This window comes from Mytilus edulis, chromosome 2 (genome assembly GCF_963676685.1).
Source record: "Mytilus edulis chromosome 2, xbMytEdul2.2, whole genome shotgun sequence".
NCBI lineage: Eukaryota > Metazoa > Mollusca > Bivalvia > Mytilida > Mytilidae > Mytilus > Mytilus edulis.
In genome coordinates this window covers 11,811,806-11,831,246 of record NC_092345.1, presented here as the reverse complement: position 1 = coordinate 11,831,246, position 19,441 = coordinate 11,811,806, and the positions used below count along the sequence as shown (strand labels likewise).

The window sequence follows — 19,441 nt, the reverse complement described above, 5'->3', positions numbered from 1 at the left end:
AATTAATTGTGAATTGCTGAATATATTACTTACGGTTTGTATATTGGATTACCTGATATTATGTTACTAAAATAATAATACATAATATCAGATGTGGCACAATCATTGTTTGGAATATCACTTTCTAAAGAATTAGCGTCCCATTAAATGTTGATTTCCAATTACAACATTAGTTAAACTTTAAATTCCTCAAGTTTATCCCTCATATTTATTAATATCAGCATGTGCCCCTTGTATATTTTTGTTTAGGGAACAGAAAGATTACGCATTTTTGTCGGCCATTTATAAATGATAAAGAATTTTATTTTTTAAAACAGGGACGAAATTTGGAAAAGCATACCATCATGTCAATTTGAAACTTGGTATATATAAATATATTTACGGAAATACTAGTAACAACAAAGATTTCATCACAATTTTTACACGAGAAAACAATTTTGAATTCATATTATACCTATTTGTCTATTTTTGTTGAAACCCTTTCACAAACAAGTGTGTCTGAATTTTTTTTAACTAAACGTTATTTTTTTTTACCCCTATATCTGACCCCGAGAATCAGTTCAAAGAGAGTACTATACCTATGTATATGACAATCCGAACAAGTGGCGTAAGAATCAACCAGACCAAACGACGAAGATGTTAACAAATATTATAGGTCACGATGACATCAACTCTTCAGCAATAAGCAAAACCACCACATAGATTTTTGCGGTTTCAGACATGCGAGCACTCAACCAACAACTAACCGTGGACATTAATGTAGCTCAAAATTCGTGACTTAGACAGAATATCTAAAGGCGAGAATATTATTTTGGAATGGCTTATTATGTCTATCAATTATCTATGTAATATGAGCACAATCTAAAAATATTGTGATGGACACAGACATACTATTTAATAAATACTGACTATTCGGATGACCGTTGTAATTAAATAATCTTGCAATTCTGCACATAAAGAACGAGGATACATCATCCATCCATTCGTTTGATGTGTTTGAGCTGTTGAGTTTAACATTTTCTAAGGTTTTTCCGTTTAGAATTTTCCTCGGAGTTCGTATTTTTGTTTTTGATTTTCACTGCAAGGATAGTTATTTTTCCTTGCATTACAGTTTTGTGACATCTTCGGGCTAAACAGTTGAACAGATCACTCACAAACTTCATCACGGACGAAAATCGGCATGATATGGGGATTGGAAATTAGTTGTGTCACTTCGGCCAAGTTCAGTCAATATATATGATAGATATCAGACTAAAATGAACCTTTCAGTAATTGAAACGTATTTGATGGAACAATGGTATCAATGATTAAGGTGAAAGGTACGCGGTCAATGCCATATCTAATATACTGTAAGCAGTAGGTCAACAACTATATTGAGTGAATAAGATGATTTTAAGTGTATATATCCGACTGTCAGGGTTCATGATGGACAATGTTTAGATTTTGTCTATTTTTCAGATACTTTAAGAAAAAAAGGTACATTAAAGTTGGTGTATGGAATGATTGTGAGGTTTACATGTCTGACTGGCAGGTTTCATCTGACATAAACCTCATTTTCATGGTTCATTGAACAATGTTTAGCTTTTGAAATGATGTATCTACCGTTAGTTTAATGGGTTCGAGGTTTTTGATTTTTCCTTTTGATAATGACTTTCTGTTTTGAAGTTTCCTTGGAGTTCGATAACTTTTGTTATTTCACTTTTTCCTTAGATACTATAAGATTAAGGTACATTTGGTGTATGAAGTAATCGTACTGTTTACATGTCTGACTGGCAAAATTCATTTGACCTTGGCCTCATTTTCATGGTTCATTGGGCAATGGTAGGTTTCTGGGGTTATGTGAATTTATCAGTTGCTATGAATGATAGGTCAACTATATTATGTGATTGGCATGATTGTAATGTATGTCTGGCTGGGTTCATATTACCTTAACCTCATTTTCATGTTTCATTTGTCAATGTTAACTTTTTGTCATATTTACACAATAGAACCTTCATATTAAAGAATTTCAATGTGAATTCAATTATGAGTCGAGCCATTTCATGATCAGCATGAGCACTCTTGTTTATTGTTACATTAATAAATACATGTAGCTAAAGTTATTTCTATTCCAAAAAGTCTTATCCTTACCCAAAGGAATACTGGACTTAAATTAATAAATCAAATTAAGTAACGAACCCGTTTCTATGAAATGATAAGCAGTAGTAATAGTGTTTAAATGAAATGAACAACCTGAAGATATTTGTACAATATCGTGAATATTATACTTGTTATGAATATTCATGTGTTTGCCAGACCATCAAATTGTAAGTAAATAACAATACTGACTCGCGTAAAGCTCCCTCTCATCGAATACATCAGTAACGTGATCAATGTCTAATACTAATTCAATTAATATTATTCAATTAGCTGTCACTTATTTTATTCATATTGCAAATCATATAAACACGTGTCATTCGAATTAGCATATTTAAACAAACTCATCAGTTAACCATCAGCCATCAGCAAACTTGGATTAATGGAGAGTTGTCTCATTGGTACTCATACTGGCAACATCTTCCTATATCATCCTTTGAATTCGTTTGTTTAAATATGCAACTCGTAAGAACCATGATATACATAGTACCTACTGTGGATTGCACATACATTTACGTACTTGATAAACAACATCGTCGTTAAAATAAGGATGTGACATCTCGTTTCAATGTGATCTACTGGTTTAAAGATGCAATCAAACATCTTAACTAAATCTTAGAATCCATGTAAAAATTTGCTAAAGATTTTATGTTTAGAAAACAATGGCGTGTTGTATTATTGGTGATTATGTGTCTAACCTAGATCAGGCATGGCAAAAGGCATAGATTACCTTAGCCGTATTTGGCACAACTTTTTAGAATTTAGTGTCCTCAAAGCTCTTCAACTTTATACTTTATACGCGCGTCTGGGGTATAAAATTGTAAGCCTGGTACCTTTAATAACTATAACTGTTGATAAACTAATTTTGTCTTGCCTGCGAAACTGTAAATAAGATCCTTGTTTAAATGGCCATAAGACAGGATTCAACTGACCTTGAACTTAGTTCATGGATCATCGATAAGTGTTTGCGTAAGTTATCGTGACCCAGTCCATAGCTCATATATTAAAAGCAATTACGTTTAAGCATGAAAGTATTATGGTATTGAGTTAATATTACTTTCATGGTTTAAGGTCGACTATGTTTGGCTTCTATAATGATTGTAAGGTTTACTTGACATGTTCATCTGACGTTGGTTATTGGTTCAAGTTAATTTTTTCAGATACTGTTATCAATATGTCGTCTATATTTGGTGTATGAATGCTTATTTGGTGTTTATGTCCATCTGGTTGGTTTAATTTGACATTGACCTCAAATTATTATTCATGGTTTACTGATGATATGACTTTTAGTAAAATCCTTATCTTGATGACTTTCAATATTGAGTCAATCATCTTCGTAAATTAGTGAGATATATCAGCATGTCATATATTTTCAGATCTATTGTTATGTCTATGCGTGAGCTACACAATTCCCGCCAACTTATCATTTTACAATGGAACCATGTCACAAATGGTTTCGTTTACTAGCTATAAAACCAGGTTTACTTCACTGTACCAACTCACGAATATGACAGTTGTTTTCCATTCGTTTGGTCCGAGTACACAGTTATTTTGTAGTGCATTTCTTTTAGAATAAATGAAAATTAAAAGAAATCACACCTGTGCTTTCTCAATAAAATTGTCATAGTGTTTATTACTACTCTGGGACACATTATATTAGAATTCTAGAATACTTCATCTTCTCTAACTCAAAATATGGACAATTTTATATTAATGGGGTCTTGAAATCTTTTGACAGCTTCCGAAGTGCTTATTCACTGTGTATCATCGCCACCGGAAATTGGGTACTAACGAAGCGGAGAGAAATAGAAAAAAAAGTAAACAAGTTAAGAATTCATTCGATTAAAAGCATTTCCACTCATTTGATGAGGGTACCGCTTAAGAAATGATTTTCTGATATATAATTCTTTAAATTATTAGGCCTATAAGTACAAAATTTATACAAGATTTTGTGTAATACTCCAAAACTTGCCACTAAGTACCGGAAAATTTCGAGGTCGATCGTCCTCTGTCGCCCCATTCTCTGATATTGAACTGTTTTTCATTATTTTTCCAGACACGTTTTTAGATTATTATAGTGTGGTATCATATTTACTGAAATTTGTTGCCAAAAAGATGTATTTTAAAGAATATAGACCATAAAAAATAAAGTCTAGGGTACGGCAACTTGCTCGTGTTGACAAATTTACTGTGTGGCAACTTGTTTTCAACTGTAAGGCAACTTGCTAATTTTAGAATAGTTATTTACCGTCCTTTCAAAGAAAATAAAGTATTAAGTTCAAATATCTAAGGTGGGGGGGGGGGGGGGGGGGTACCCTTTTATGTTAAACTGTTTTTGTCCTTTTTAAGGTTTTAGTTTGTTTAAAACTTTTATTTGACTGATAAATTTTAAAAACTGTTAACTGTTTTCGACCCACTGTCTGTAATGTGTTTTGTTAAAATTTGCGATGTTGTTAACTGTTTATTTGAAATTGAGATTCCTGTTATCTGTTACTTAATACTTAAAGTGTTCACTGTTTTTGACATTATTTTCTCTGTTAACTGATCTTAACTGTTATTTACAAGAATCACATTAAAATTTGCTGTCCATCTCTTTCTTTACGCTGCTTCCGCAAAGGAGTGACATATTCAGCATATATGTAACTGTACATGTCTTTAAAAAATCTTTGAGTATAGTAAATCCTTGATAAAATTGAGAATGGAAATGAGGAAAATGTCAAAGAAACAGAAGCCCGACCAAATAGAAGAAACAACCCAACGCAACGAGAAAATTATGCACTAGGGTGGGTGTCAATTCACAGATAGTAAAACAACTGAATTGACACTCATAATTTTTAAACACCCTCTTTCCCTTCCTTCCTAATAAATAAGGCTTACTATTTGAGTTATGCATGTGTATATTTATGAAAAGAGAATCGTCCATAGATTTGATTTCCAATAGTAATAATGTTGAAATATAATCTTTTTTTTGTGTAACCATGGCAACAATCAGCATTTATTTGATACCAAATATTGCAAAATAGGGGTTGAACATGTCACAAAGATCTAAAAAATTTGGTCCAAAGGAAAATTTCAATTTTCAATCAATAAGAGTGATACCTTTCCTGAAACCATAGACATATATCTATCAAAAGGTAAAAAAAAATCATATGCATTTCTGCTGTTTTTTTCCATAAAATTGAATTGAAAAGATCGAGCGTCAAATCTTGAAAAAATAAATAATTTCTAAATCTATGGCGGTACGGATAGGAACGTATGGACGTTCAAACTGAAAAATGGCTTATAAAACATGCTAAAAACAATCTAAATGTTCATATAAACCCACTAGGAAGGCTATATTATTATTCAACTATCTAAAAATACAAAAACTTTCATATTTAGAAAATTCACCATGGCTATAATGCGAAACTAAACTTGTAACTGTGTATTGATATACCTGAAGCTGTCTCCTAAGTGAGCAATTATTTAATTACAAAAAGGGGGTAGAAGTTCAATGTTTGTTTCTTGAAACATATAAATGAACCAAAATTTAAAAAATGAAATAAATACAAGACTACATACAAATGAAGCAAAGGTTACGGACTCAAGTTGGGTCATGCAGGTGCAACAAATACGGCAGTGTTAACATGTTTTGGGATATATCATGCCCCTCTTTATACGTCTAACCAATGTAGTTATATATGCCTTGTATTTGTAATGTATCCAAAAACGTTAAAAAGAAAGGCCACTTCTTATCCAGCTGTAACCCTGGTCAGTCCAATGATGAATATAATTCAGATGTATATGGAATGTTTGATAAATTATATTGACCCAGAGTACCTAGACGGAATTGTGAAAAATAAAGTACCTTTTCAATTTGCAATTCGTAAAATAACTGAACAGTGTGGCCTGGTAGAAGAGGCCGAAAATGAGGACTTGGTTCTCAAATTGATGTCAAATTTGCTAGACTAAGACTTCAGAAATGTAAAGATGGACCAAGGCTTTTTTTTATATCAGCTCAGAGTTCTTAATTGGGACTTGGAGATGAAAGAGCGCTTCAATTTGTGACACCTTACATGTTACTTTCTGATTTATACACTGGTTTTGATTATTTAAAATAAAAATCAGTAAACCTTCGTAATTCCTTTTAATAAAATCATGTAAGCAATGAGTCGTATGAATACCCTGACTGAGATGTAACCATAATTTATAAGAGCCCCCGCTATAAAAAAAAAATGTTCGCGCCCTATAGTATTCACTCATTCTATCTGTTTGTTACACTTTCCTACGTCATGACGATAACCCAAGTTTGCTACGACTGATAAAAAATATGGTACTTGCGTGTGTCTTCTGAAAATTAGTCAGCTTTATAAAAGATTCCTTACGGAGCTTGGCATTTCTGCGACTTTGTACAGTGGTTTTCAAACTTTTGAATACATTGAAGATATGCACTTCCCCTTTTCATTGCTTTTGGGTTCGTTTGGAAAAAAGGGTAAATTAAAGTTGCTGTTAACTCTTATCAGCATTTAAAATTTGCTGTTGACTGTTTTTGTCAAAATCGAGGTGTTGTTAACATGTTAACGGACCCCCTCCCCCCATCTAATTATGCATTAGATAAAATGCATTAGATAGAAATACCATTTGCTTGACAGCATTTAAGATGTATGCAAACTGCACTTGAATTTTTACTTGATAACATTTTTGTTCGCTTTGGAGATTCCGTATATCGTCAAGTTATTGGAATTCCAATGGGGACTAACTGTGCACCACTTATTGCGGACCTGTTTTTGTATTGTTATGAGTTACAATTTATGACTAAAATTAGCAAAGACCCATCAAAACAACATTTGATACAAAAATTTAACAATACTTTTAGATATTTGGATGATATATTGGCTCTAAATAATGACGACTTCAGTATGTATACTAAAGAAATTTATCCTGTAGAACTTACTTTGAATAAAGCTAATGATAACAATGACCACTGCCCTTTCCTCGATCTTGATATCTATATCATAAACGGGAAGCTTAATACAAAAATTTATGATAAAAGAGATGATTTTTCATTTCCTATTGTTAATTATCCATTTTTAGATGGTGACGTTCCCTTGTCACCATCTTATGGTGTTTATATATCTCAACTTGTACGATTCGCTCGTGTATGTAACAATGTATTAGATTTTAGCGAGAGAAATTTATGTATTACTGAAAAATTATTACACCAGGGTTTTCGATATCACAAACTGGTCAAAACATTTACTAAATTTTATCACCGGTATAAGGAAATAATTCGTAAATATAACTCAACATGCAGACATCTTATACGTTCAGGTATTTCACATCCAAAATTTTATGGAAATATTCTTTATAAAGCACAAAAATGTCAGTATTCTCCTCAGAAACTAACAAAACCTTTAAATAGACTTATTAAAAGGGGATATAGTTACGATACTGTTGTCAGGTCATTAAAGATTGCATATTTTGGCTTTAACATTGATTCACTGATAGGGTCTTTGCATCGGAACTAAACACATTTATTTCTAAAAAAAACAGTTGTTGGCATGACACGGGTTATGTTCTTCTCATATATTTTATGATAGTATGATACTAAACCCCTAACGGGAGGGATTGTACCTGATATTCATATGATGAAGACATAATCTTTCAATCAGTTTAATTGAGGTCTGGAGCTGGCATGTCAGTTAACTGCTAGTAGTCTGTTGTTATTTATGTATTATTGTCATTTTATTTATTTTCTTTTGTTACATCTTCTGACATCAGACTCGGACTTCTCTTGAACTGAATTTTAATGTGCGTATTGTTATTCTTTTACTTTTCTACATTGGCTAGAGGTATAGGGGGAGGGTTGAGATCTCATAAACATGTTTAACCCCGCCGCAATTTTGCGCCTGTCCCAAGTCAGGAGCCTCTGGCCTTTGTTAGTCTTGTATGATTTTAAATTTTAGTTTCTTGTGTATAATTCGGAGTTTAGTATGACGTCCATTATCACTGTACTATTATGCATATTTTAGGGGCCAGCTGAAGGACACCTACGGGTGCGGGAATTCTCGCTACATTGAAGACCCATTGGTTGCCTTCGGCTGTTGTTTGCTCTATGGTCGGGTGGTTGTCGCTTTGACATATTCACCATTTCCTTTCTCAATTTTATATTTTCAAAAAGAAACTGACAAGAAAATTAATTCGAAATGCAATTCACGACTTGTTTCTCCTTACTTTCGATGAAAACAAAGAATTTCTTAATTTTGTCTGTCCGAATTCTCGATCCTGTGGTTCGGTGGTTGTCGTTTCTTCATCTCTATCTTATTTGTTGTTTTCATAAATTGTTTTGTTACACTGTTTATGAGTTAGGCCGTTAGTTTTCTTGTTGAGTACTTCCACATTTTTCTGTCGGTGCTTTTTATAGCCGACTATAAGGTACGAGTTTTCGTTGTTGAATAGCATATAATTGCTTGCATACACTTTATTTTATCCTGATTGATAGTTATCTTATTTGCTATCATACCACATCTCCACTGTTTTTATCTAAAAAAAAAAAAAGCTAGCACCAAGAAAAGATGAATGGACGGTTTATTTTGTTGAATTTACACAATTTCAACCTAACAACAAATAAGACAACAGTCGTTAGTAGTATAACGATATATAAATGTATTTAGGATAATATGGTAAAAAAAACTTTTTGTACAAAATCGAAAAGCGGTACGCAACGAGGCCTTCTGAACTGAATTAACGGCATATATTTAATAATATTTGACATGTAAGACATTTTGTATATTTGTAAGCCTGTAAAGCTTTGATATCAACAAAATATCGTCACTTGATATTATCTAAACAGTGATTAATTCCCTCTTAAAATTATAATATATTGCAAGACGCCGTACAGACAAAAGTTGTTATTTTGCAATTCGCCGTACAACGTCCTGCAATTCGCCGTACAACAAACAAACAATATTTTTGTCCATATTCTTTAAAAAACATGTTTTTGACAACAAATTTCAGTAAATATGATGCCACACTATAATAATCTAAAAACGTGTCTGGAAAAATAATGAAAAACAGTTCAATATCTTGAGAATGGGGCGACAGAGGACGATCGACCTCGAAATTTTCCGGTACTAAGTGGCAAGTTTTGGAGTATTACACAAAATCTTGTATTAATTTTGTACTTATCGGCCTAATAATTTAAAGAATTAAATATCAGAAAATCATTTTTTAAGCAGCACCCTCATCAAATGAGTGGAAATGCTTTAAATTGAATGAATTCTTAACTTGTTTACTTTTTTTTCTATTTCTCTCCGCTTCGTTAGTACCCAATTTCCGGTGGCGATGATACACAGTGTTATTTGTAACCTTTTTCAGCTGGACCAAATCACTACTTTATTTTTAAATTCTTAACCCATTTGTTTACAGTGTAATTTCATTCCACTACCTGCTACTTGAGGCATAAAACATGAAGAAATACATTTGAAAGAGGTATAAAAAAAAATAGCAAGTAACATATTATCCACACTAGGAACTATATTCGTTTCGAAAATCAAAGGACGACAACTGTGTACTCGGACCGTTTGATGTGTTTGGGCTTTTGATTTTGCCATTTAATACAGGACTTTCCGTTTGGAAATTTCCATTGAGTTTGGTGTTTTTGTTTTCTTATTTTTATTGAATGTTGTGTCCCCTGCCTTTTTATGCAAAACTTAATAACTATGTCATAATCATCTGTCTATAGTCTACATGACTTGTGCTATTTGTAAACAAGAACTCCCTCCCACAATTTTTAAAAGATCCTCCTTTAAAAATCCTCGTCCTTTCTGATAAAATGGATACCATAAATGAACCTATACATACAATTCGAGGTATTGCAGTCAAAGTGCTCAATCGCATTTTACCAAATGAATGCTATAAAAATTGATATTATTTATTTTAAAATTTGTTGAGCTCCAGGAGGAGGCAACCAGTATACCAGCTGCTTATTTTTTGTGTATTTACGTATTTACATCAACTTTTTCACAAATGCATAATACAATGTTTTCTTGTCTCTGCAAGTCGCGTCACCCAGTTCAGAGGCGGATGTTATGTCCCCTTGTGGAGCTACATAATCCAGTCTTCTGTTCAAATTCAATCTTTTTCTAGTTGGGGCCGATCCACTCCCCTTGTCGCCTTTTCCCTTTTTCCAAATCCTGTATCTGCATTTATAGTTTTGTGGTTATTTGATTAATATTTAATATGCGTTTGAGTTAACGAATTAGAATATAAATAACATTTCATTATCACATGATAAATTTGGTCAAGGTTTATTTTGAATTCTACTTCAACTTTGTCAAATTTATCAGTTAGATACCTCATCCACGTGATTATAATTAGTTTAAAAGACAAAACTTACACAAATCCAGTAAGCTTTTACCAAATTTTTAGTAAAATTTTCTTGGAAGGTGTTTTTGTTTAGAGAAGAAAATATTTTCATAATATATTTATATTTATATATATTTAAAAGGGTAAGTTTTATGACTATATTCTTGTAGCAGAAAACAGCAATAAGCTACTAAATAGGGTGTTTATTCTAGAATAATAAACCAATAACATATACTAATTCTTCGGATGAGTATAATATTGTATATAGGTTTATAATTTCTATAAGGTATATATTAGCGCTAGTAAGTAAGGCTGTCTCAAAACTTTCAGTGTTGACAAATAAACGAACAAGATAAATAACTGTATTTCAAGAAGATATCATCACCTGCCAAGCAAGTCTTACTGTGAGTTTTCAGAAAACCGTCTCGGAGACCTGAAGAAATATCATTAAATAACCGTCAAGATTTCCGACTGGATATTTTACTGTATTAAATCAAAACGCAAATAAAGGTATCGGTTTTCCGTTTCTTTATCATGTCTGTTGTCTAGTATATCTCTTTTCTACAATATGCTGAATCATACTATTTCATAATGAAAGTGTATCTGCAGGTTTGGCAGAATTGCAAGTAAACATTTGTTGATCAAAACGCATGTGATGGACATGATGTATCTGTCGATCGTGACATAGTCTCAGTTCCTTACAGCAGACATGTTGTTGGGTGGTCTAGATTCCGTTTGGCCTGTATCTTCTATTGGATTGTTCTAGTTCCTTTTATTATATTGGGTGGTCTAGATTCCATTTGGCCTGTATCTTGTATTGGATTGTTCTAGTTCCTTTTATTATATTCCTGATTGTCGTCAGTTTATGACTTTCAAATTTGTGTTTCGTAAATCTCCTTATTTTTGTACTGGTAGTGACATAGTCCAAATAATTATGACGTCTTGAAAGGCTATTATAATTTTTTTCTATGACGCCTTACTTCGAAGTCATAGAAACAAATTATAATAGCCTTTCAAGACGTCATAATTATTTGGACTAGTAGTGACATAACAATCCTCGTCAATCCTGAAAGGTGTCTTTTCGAATTTATTACTTTTAGGTTCAGTTAAATTGATGATGTCCTCACACTCAATAGTTACAAATATTATAATAATCTGAGGAACAGGATTTGGTTATCCTTTGGTGTACCAATGATTACCTTCGGTAGTTTGAGTAGTTTGTATTGTTCAATCTTTAGTTTTCTGTGAATGATTTGTAAACTTTTTTTGCCATAATATTGTTGATTTTACCCGACCTCTGGTTTATAATTGTCCGTTTGGTATCTTCTTCTTATAACATTGAGTGCTTCCATCTGATATATATCTCAGTTAACTTGACATTGAGATTACTTCAAAGACTTGACGTCTGTCAGATATCAAAACTTTTTTTAATTTGAAATCAACTTTTTTTTTTAATTAGTGATCAATAAAAAGGGTGAATTATAATAGTTTCTACCTCATTGTATGTCGTTCAAGTACACGCGTGTGCAGATTTATGTTTTGTTTTTGTTATACTGTTATTTGACCCTCATTTGTCTTCTGCTCTTGTTTGCCATATGTTGACTTTCGACTCTCTTTCACTTCAACAAACACCATTAACAGAGAAGTGCTCCAAAGAGAGATATGAGGACACATACAAATGTTTTACGATCATCATCACGTATTGGTTGACCGATACCTTCTTATTGTTACTTTCTCCAGAAGCTAGCAAGGTCAAGTTCTTGAACCTGTTTTAAATACTTACACTTGTTTTGTCATATTAACAAATACATACACGACAAAAAAAAAACAAAAAAAAAACTAATAACTACTTTCAACTTGAAACCTAAAAAATTGTATAAAAAAACGTCAGTCGACAATTTATCAAACGGAATATGAATGTAACCAATATCAAAACACGTATTGTTGTCTCTTAAAGCGACTAAGCAATTACATCTTCGCTAGCCAAGGGTTACGATCCACCTCCCCCCGTCCTCTCTATCTCTTTGAAGAGGAGGGAAGTGGATCCTAACCCTTGGCTAGCGAAGATGTAATTGCTCAGTCGCTTTAAGAAACAGTTCACGTGTTCTAAATCAACTAAAACATACGGAGTTCAATGTATTAGTTGAGCTTTATGGAAATGAAACATTTTACGAATGAACCAAGACTGACAAAGTTTATATTTCATATGTGATGTAGTATAAAGACACAAACTTTAAAATATATCAAACCAATACTCAAATAATCGTTCAGATCTCAACCGTTGAACCTAAACATATAAATCATAATCGTAATCACTTCGCAAATCCAAGACTACTAGGATACTATGGGAGTCAAAATCGTCTGAGTTTATTTTTGAATGAACTGGTTGATGAAATTGTCTTATTTATATATTTGAACTTTGTTGGCATTTTTTGTGCTATCACATAGCAGGATCATAACAACATAGTACTTGTAAGTGATCTAATGGTATTTTATTGTATTAAAAAAGCCCATTTGCGTTTTGACCGTTCGGGATTATTTTTTAAATTTCAAATGTATATAGCTATCTACTCATCTGTAAGAATGAGCACGATTTAGATCTGATCTTTGGTGCCGAATATTATCATGTAATTGTTACAGCAAAGATAACGTATAGGTTTAAAGATATTCTGTTTTCATCATTCAGGTAAATGGCCAGCCAATTAGTTGAGGTAAAACTTCCAGAACCACAACAGAAAGTGTTCAGCGGTGAAGTTTTCCCTTACATTGTGTCACCTGCAGAAAGCTCAGATCTTGCTGACATTAACAAGACATGTAACTGGGTTGAAAATAACAGACAATATGTTGAATCTTGTTTGATAAAATATGGTGCTGTCTTATTCCGCGGCTTTCCAATCGAAAACCCCGAAATGTTCGACAAATTCGTCAAGTCGTTTGGTTATGATGCACTGCCATATGTCGGCGGAGCAGCTCCAAGAAAGTTAGTGGTCGGCGACGTTTTTACATCAAACGAAGCTCCACCGGAAATGCTTATTCCCTTTCATCATGAAATGGCCCAAGTACCGACGTTCCCGAATGTTCTATTTTTCTTTTGTAATATTAGTCCACCAGAAGGAGGTCAGACACCCCTTGTTTTATCTAATCTAGTTTATCAACAAATGTTAAAATTAAACGAACCATTTGTAAATAAACTATTGGATCTCGGTGTAAAGTATACACGGGTTCTTCCGAATGGAGACGATCCGTCTTCACCCATAGGTAGAGGGTGGCAATCTACTTACGGGACAACGAACAAGGAAGAAGCCGAGAAGAAAGCTCTAGAGTTAGTCGGTAGCATTGAGTGGCTCTCAGATGGCTGTCTCAAAACAATAACAGATGTTCTCCCAGCAATAAGAGAAGATAAACGCACTGGTAAAATGACATGGTTTAACTCCGTAATAGCTGTATACCGTGGTTGGAAGGATAGCAGAAATTCTCCAGAAACATCAATTACATTTGGAGATGGATCTCCTATGGATCCTGATGTTATGACAATACTAGAAAATACTCTAAATGAGCTAGCTACTGATTTTTCGTGGAAGAAACATGACGTAGTGATGGTTGACAATCGTCAGGTATTACATGGCAGACGATCGTTTGTCCCGCCTAGACAAATCTTAGCAGCCCTCTGCAAATAGACGCTAAATTTGTGGGGTTTTTTTTCTTTTCTGTCTTGTTATGGTACATTAATAATTATGTAATGCATACTTTGTTTATGAAGTCTAATTCTGTAATATTGGTATTGAAGGTTTTATTGATGCTGTACGGTTCTTTGTATAATATAAAATGTTTATTTATAAATTAGACATTGTCATGTCAGAATTAATCCTCAGCAAACATTCTTTTAAAGACACAAAATGGTGAGTGAATTATAGTAAGGTCGGAAGAAAATAACAATCGACTCACATCTGATTTTTTTTCCTAACCATAATCACTTCATAAAATATCCAGAGATTATATTTTTGCACGACATATATTGCTGTATATATGTTGCGCCCTTTTGTTAAACAGATTTAAGGCTTTATTAAAATTGAAATCTTGAAGAGCATGGCCTAGCTTTTACAAACGTTGAATATAGTAATGGAATAATAGGTCCCTATTCAAAGGATTTTAACAGTGAACTAGACTTTTAAAGTGTTTTATCAAATATTTTTCACAATTTTAATCACCAAATTTTTTTTTTTTTTTGGGGGGGGGGGGTATAAAAGGGTGTGTATTATACATAACTGCGTACTATACATACCTGCGAACTGTACATAACTGCGTACTATACACGGTCGAATATGGTAGTAAATCATCTATTTATGATCAAACTTTAACTGCCTTACAGACATGATACATGGATATGCATTTATAGCTCTCTTAATTTAAAATTTAAACTAGAATCATTTCGGAAATATGACGCCTCCAACTAGGAAGAAAGTTTGCTTCGTCAATTTTGTTCTTTGTATAACATGTGTTGTAAGGACTTTTAAGTGTGGTCATCTTAGCTGATGCAAGTAAAAAACAGTCACATGAATTTTATTTGGAAATATCTTAAAAAATAATCATATAAAATTATTTAAACAATAATACAAATACATCAAAATACCAAGTAAAACGATTCAATATGTCAATAAGTAGCATAGACATTTTATTATAGTTTATACAAGTATCTTTTATTTCAATTTTATAAAAACTGTTTGGAAAATGCTCATTCATTCGAAGAAATTACCCTCTCCTTTTATTTTTACAATAACCTCGACCCTATTATAATAGATATTGAAGTCATTTGACGTTGATAAGTTTCCTTAAATCTAGAACGAAGAATGTGTTCTAACCTTGAACTCTTTATGCAATATTGCAATGGTTTGACGTAAAACTGTAACAGAATGCACGCTGAGTAAATATAGACCTTGGAATTGTTAACATTGACTCTTGGACTTTGAGTAGTTATCATATTATATGAGATAAAGGTATACTTTGAGCTAAAGATAAAAGTTGACACAATAATTCTAATCATAAATGATGATTGAATTATAAACTGACCACAGATTATTTTATACGTTTATAATTTTCCAGCTACTGGCTTGACAATATAGGCTGAATATTAAAAAAAAAATGCTTCAAGCATTTACAAAAAAAAAATGAAAATTGAATATGAACTCCATGTTTCAGCAGTCATTTTGGTTGAATTTATAATTTTATAAAAAAAAATGAGTAACCAAAAACCATTGATACATTATCCTTTCTAATTTTCATCGGTATACATGCTTTACTTGTTCTCTATTGGAGATTACTTAACAATTTGTTCAACATTTTTAATTATTGAAAAAAATATATAAGCGTTGATAGAATAGAAGAGGGACGAAAGATGCCAAACTCATAAATAGATTAGTATAACTATATAATATTGGTCTTCAAAATTCATTCCGTAAAGCGATGTTATGGCTGACTATAAAAGGTACGAATTTAAAGTACTATTACAGTCGTCATATATATATTTGTTATGGTCTCTCGTGCCTATCGTCATTTTTGTTTTTAGGTCGGTGGTTAATTAAATTGCGTACAGTCCCAAAATGTTGATATTTAATAATGACTCCATATGTTGTTTATTCTTTTAAAATTTTGATATACGTTAAAGTATGTTTGGGGAAAAAAAGGAGAATTTAGGTCAATTTAGTGGTTATGAATTTGGTAGCTAATGCCCCTTCAACTATGGGCTTATATCTCTAATGATTCCTAGTATTTCTTGGATTTGCAATTTTTTGGGGGGATTATTTTGGTTGAATGATAAAGGCAAAATGTGTCTCTCGTGGTAGATGCAATCATTCTTTTCTGATAAGTGAGAAACATAGAGAATGAGATATCTGTTCTTTTGCCAGTTTCTTGGCACCATTATCGCTTACTCCATAACAAATATAGGATGGTTAATGTAGTTTAAGATATAGCAAAATGATCTTTGAGTTGTTTGTTTTTATGAATTTCATAGACAATTTGTCGTATTAACACCAGGGATAATCCCGGGTATTTTGCGGTTTCCCTCATTTTCTGGATCATATTGTCATGGCATTTTGTTATTATTTTAAAAAATACCTAGGACCAGTTTGCTCAGCAGTCATTACTTCGGTACAAACAGGATTTATACCAAACCTTTTCTAAAATTGATAGTTTATAAATTTAGAAATAAATAAGCAACTTAGGTTTCAACTCCTTCAGGAAAATTTGACCTTTGATAGATTTTGCTATTTTGTATGGTCCTTTTTGATCATATAGCTATTCTACTTCTATAATTCGTTTTAAAGAAAATCCTATGGATTTGAAATTAGAGATTTGATTATTTTAAATTTAAGAGCGCTTTTGGCGATTTAACAGCATGTATACTACTATGCCTTTATTTATGTACAAATGTACACATACTTTAAAAGAATTCAATCATTTGTACTTCAGAGAATAAAAAAGATTGTTTTTCAATTTTCAGTTAAATTTCAACGAACCTTTCATGTGTAAGCAAAACTTTACCAAAAGCTGTGACGTAGCACATTTACTATTCCTTGACCTTAAATTAACTTTACCTTTACGAGCTGATTTTTACCGGCAACCTTCAATGTGAGCAACGCATTTCCTGTAAAAACCGGCTTGATTGTAAAGGCGCAAGTGGAACACTTTATTTACTGTTATTATTTAGAACCCGAAGAGCTCAAAACGCACTTATTTATTAATTGTGAACACGTAGGCACATGGAGAGTACTTGCTTTCTTTACGCAAAAATTCACTCCTTTTTTATTTCTTAACATTGTCGCTAAAAACAAATAGAATCCGGACGGTTTCAAGTTCTATTCCAATGTTTATTAAATAACAAATACGCATATTTCAAAATCAGGTTTTAAGTTAACATCTAATATATAAGACTCTTGCGACACATTCATGAAACAACACTAACTTTTCTATGATAAAAATTGTTTTATCCACAGTTTTTATATATTAGTATCTAGCTTATCTGCAAACCACGTGAACTGTTTCAAACGTACTAGTCCTAAAACGAGGTCTTTTTTCTTACCTAGATCAAGGGAGAGCCTATCAGGAAGTACATAACGATCAAGGACATTCAGACTGAGTCCTTTTTTATAAACTATTTACCCACATTGAAATAAGATGCAAATTCCCTACAGTTGCTACCATCAACACTTAATGTATATCTCCTGTTTAAACTATGTACCATTATGTAAAACAAGGGGTTTAGAGCAAATATATATACGAGGTAAATTCTTCCATTTTAATGTGTTACATGACAGGGTCGTCAACTCAGGTATTATACTAAAGTGCGCCATTTGATCTATGAGTGCAAATATTTTATACATAGTAAGGTCAAGTGTCCAGATTCCAGAAGATAAAAAAAAAAACCCTGTCTCTTGTTATTTCATTCATCTGTAACCTTTATGCGAATGAATACTTCACTTAACTTCACGTAATATTTCATAAACATAAAGTTGTCTTTAGATATGTATATACATATATATAACAGATGATTATAAAGGATTGCTGTTGAACGTCCAGTGTCAAATTTAATGCATATTCAAGACGAGAACATTTTAATATAACAATGATATTAACCCTGATTTGTGTACTGCTTTGTGTTCTAGACACATGCTGGGCCAGACTTTTAACGTGATAGTGCACAAGGTAACAGTCAGCAGGAAGACCATACCTGGACACTGCATCAATCTGACTCCGAACTGACTGGTCTTTGAACTTACTCCTTAATACCGCGTTCTCAGCAACGAACCAGCAAATATCAATTCTAAACACAACCACGAGCTGCCGCACTCGAGGCGAACACGCTGTACAATCGGTAACTTTATGGCAGATTTTTATATACATGCGAAGCACCAAATGTTAGTTCAAAAGACTTGGATGTAAAAAACAACTTCTAGTATATTTCACCGTACTGTCTTCAGCAATGGAATAAGCTATACCGTATAATAAGCTACAAAAAAAGACCCCATGACAAAATGTACATCAGTTCGAGGTTCGAGAAAATTTTAAATTTTGCAGCTCCAATAGTATTATGATTGTCAATGAGATAATTCTCATAAGAGATCAAATGTAAGTTAAGACTTATACTAACTTTACACATCAGCATCCATTTGAAAAACATCTTGAAAATCTTTATTGACTAATGACTTTTGATTAACTAATTATTATAAGATATGTTGTAATTTGTATTTTGTTTTATCTTATATGCAATTTTCGATTTCTAAATAATTTGACATTTGTCCGTAAAAATAGAGGGCTAAACCTGGTGAGGTAACATTTATTATCGCTATTTTGTGCATTTTTCGTGATAATTTTTCATCTCATGCTGCTCGCATGGGATGGACAATTATCGCTTTAAACTAAGGAAATTGACGTGAAATTGACAACATCGTCATCGGTAAAATAGTGATAAACAGATTATCATTGGTCATCTCAACTAGATTGCTTTTCTTGCTTTCGCCGTACCGGCTCAAGCGAGAAAATCAATCTTGTTGAGATGATCAACGATAATCTATAAATCTCACAATGAGAGATAGGCATGGTTTTTTTTTTTAAATATCTATCAAAATCAGATCTGTAGTGTGACTAGAAAATAAACCCAATAAACAAAAAATTGAAAATACTGAAATCCGAGGAAAAAATCAAAAGACTAAACACATGAAACGAATGTATAACAACTGTCATATTCCGGACTTGGTACAGGCATTTTTTTTTTATGTAGAAAATGGTGAATAAGACCTGATTTTATAGCTAGCTAAACCTCTCACTTGTAAGACAGTCGCATCAAATTCCATTATATTGACAAAGATGTGTGAACAAAACAAGCAGACATAATAGGTAAAAGTGTCAAAAATGTGGGGTACAGCAGTCGATATTGTGTTATAATCTTAATCACAAGTTATCA

At 32.5% G+C, this 19,441-nt stretch overlaps 1 protein-coding gene across 1 annotated transcript; it reads left to right on the top strand.

The window, feature by feature from the left end:
- Positions 1-10,497: 10,497 nt before the first annotated feature.
- Positions 10,498-14,325, top strand: LOC139511460 (uncharacterized). Its single transcript, XM_071298220.1, has 2 exons — positions 10,498-10,625; positions 13,169-14,325. Exon 2 carries the CDS (start codon positions 13,173-13,175, stop codon positions 14,157-14,159), a length of 987 nt encoding a protein of 328 aa, XP_071154321.1. The 5' UTR covers positions 10,498-10,625; positions 13,169-13,172; the 3' UTR covers positions 14,160-14,325.
- Positions 14,326-19,441: the final 5,116 nt, after the last annotated feature.

Bases quoted from the DNA above. Each gene is read 5' to 3' on its own strand.
- LOC139511460 (XM_071298220.1), top strand. From the start codon at position 13,173: ATGGCCAGCCAATTAGTTGAGGTAAAACTTCCAGAACCACAACAGAAA.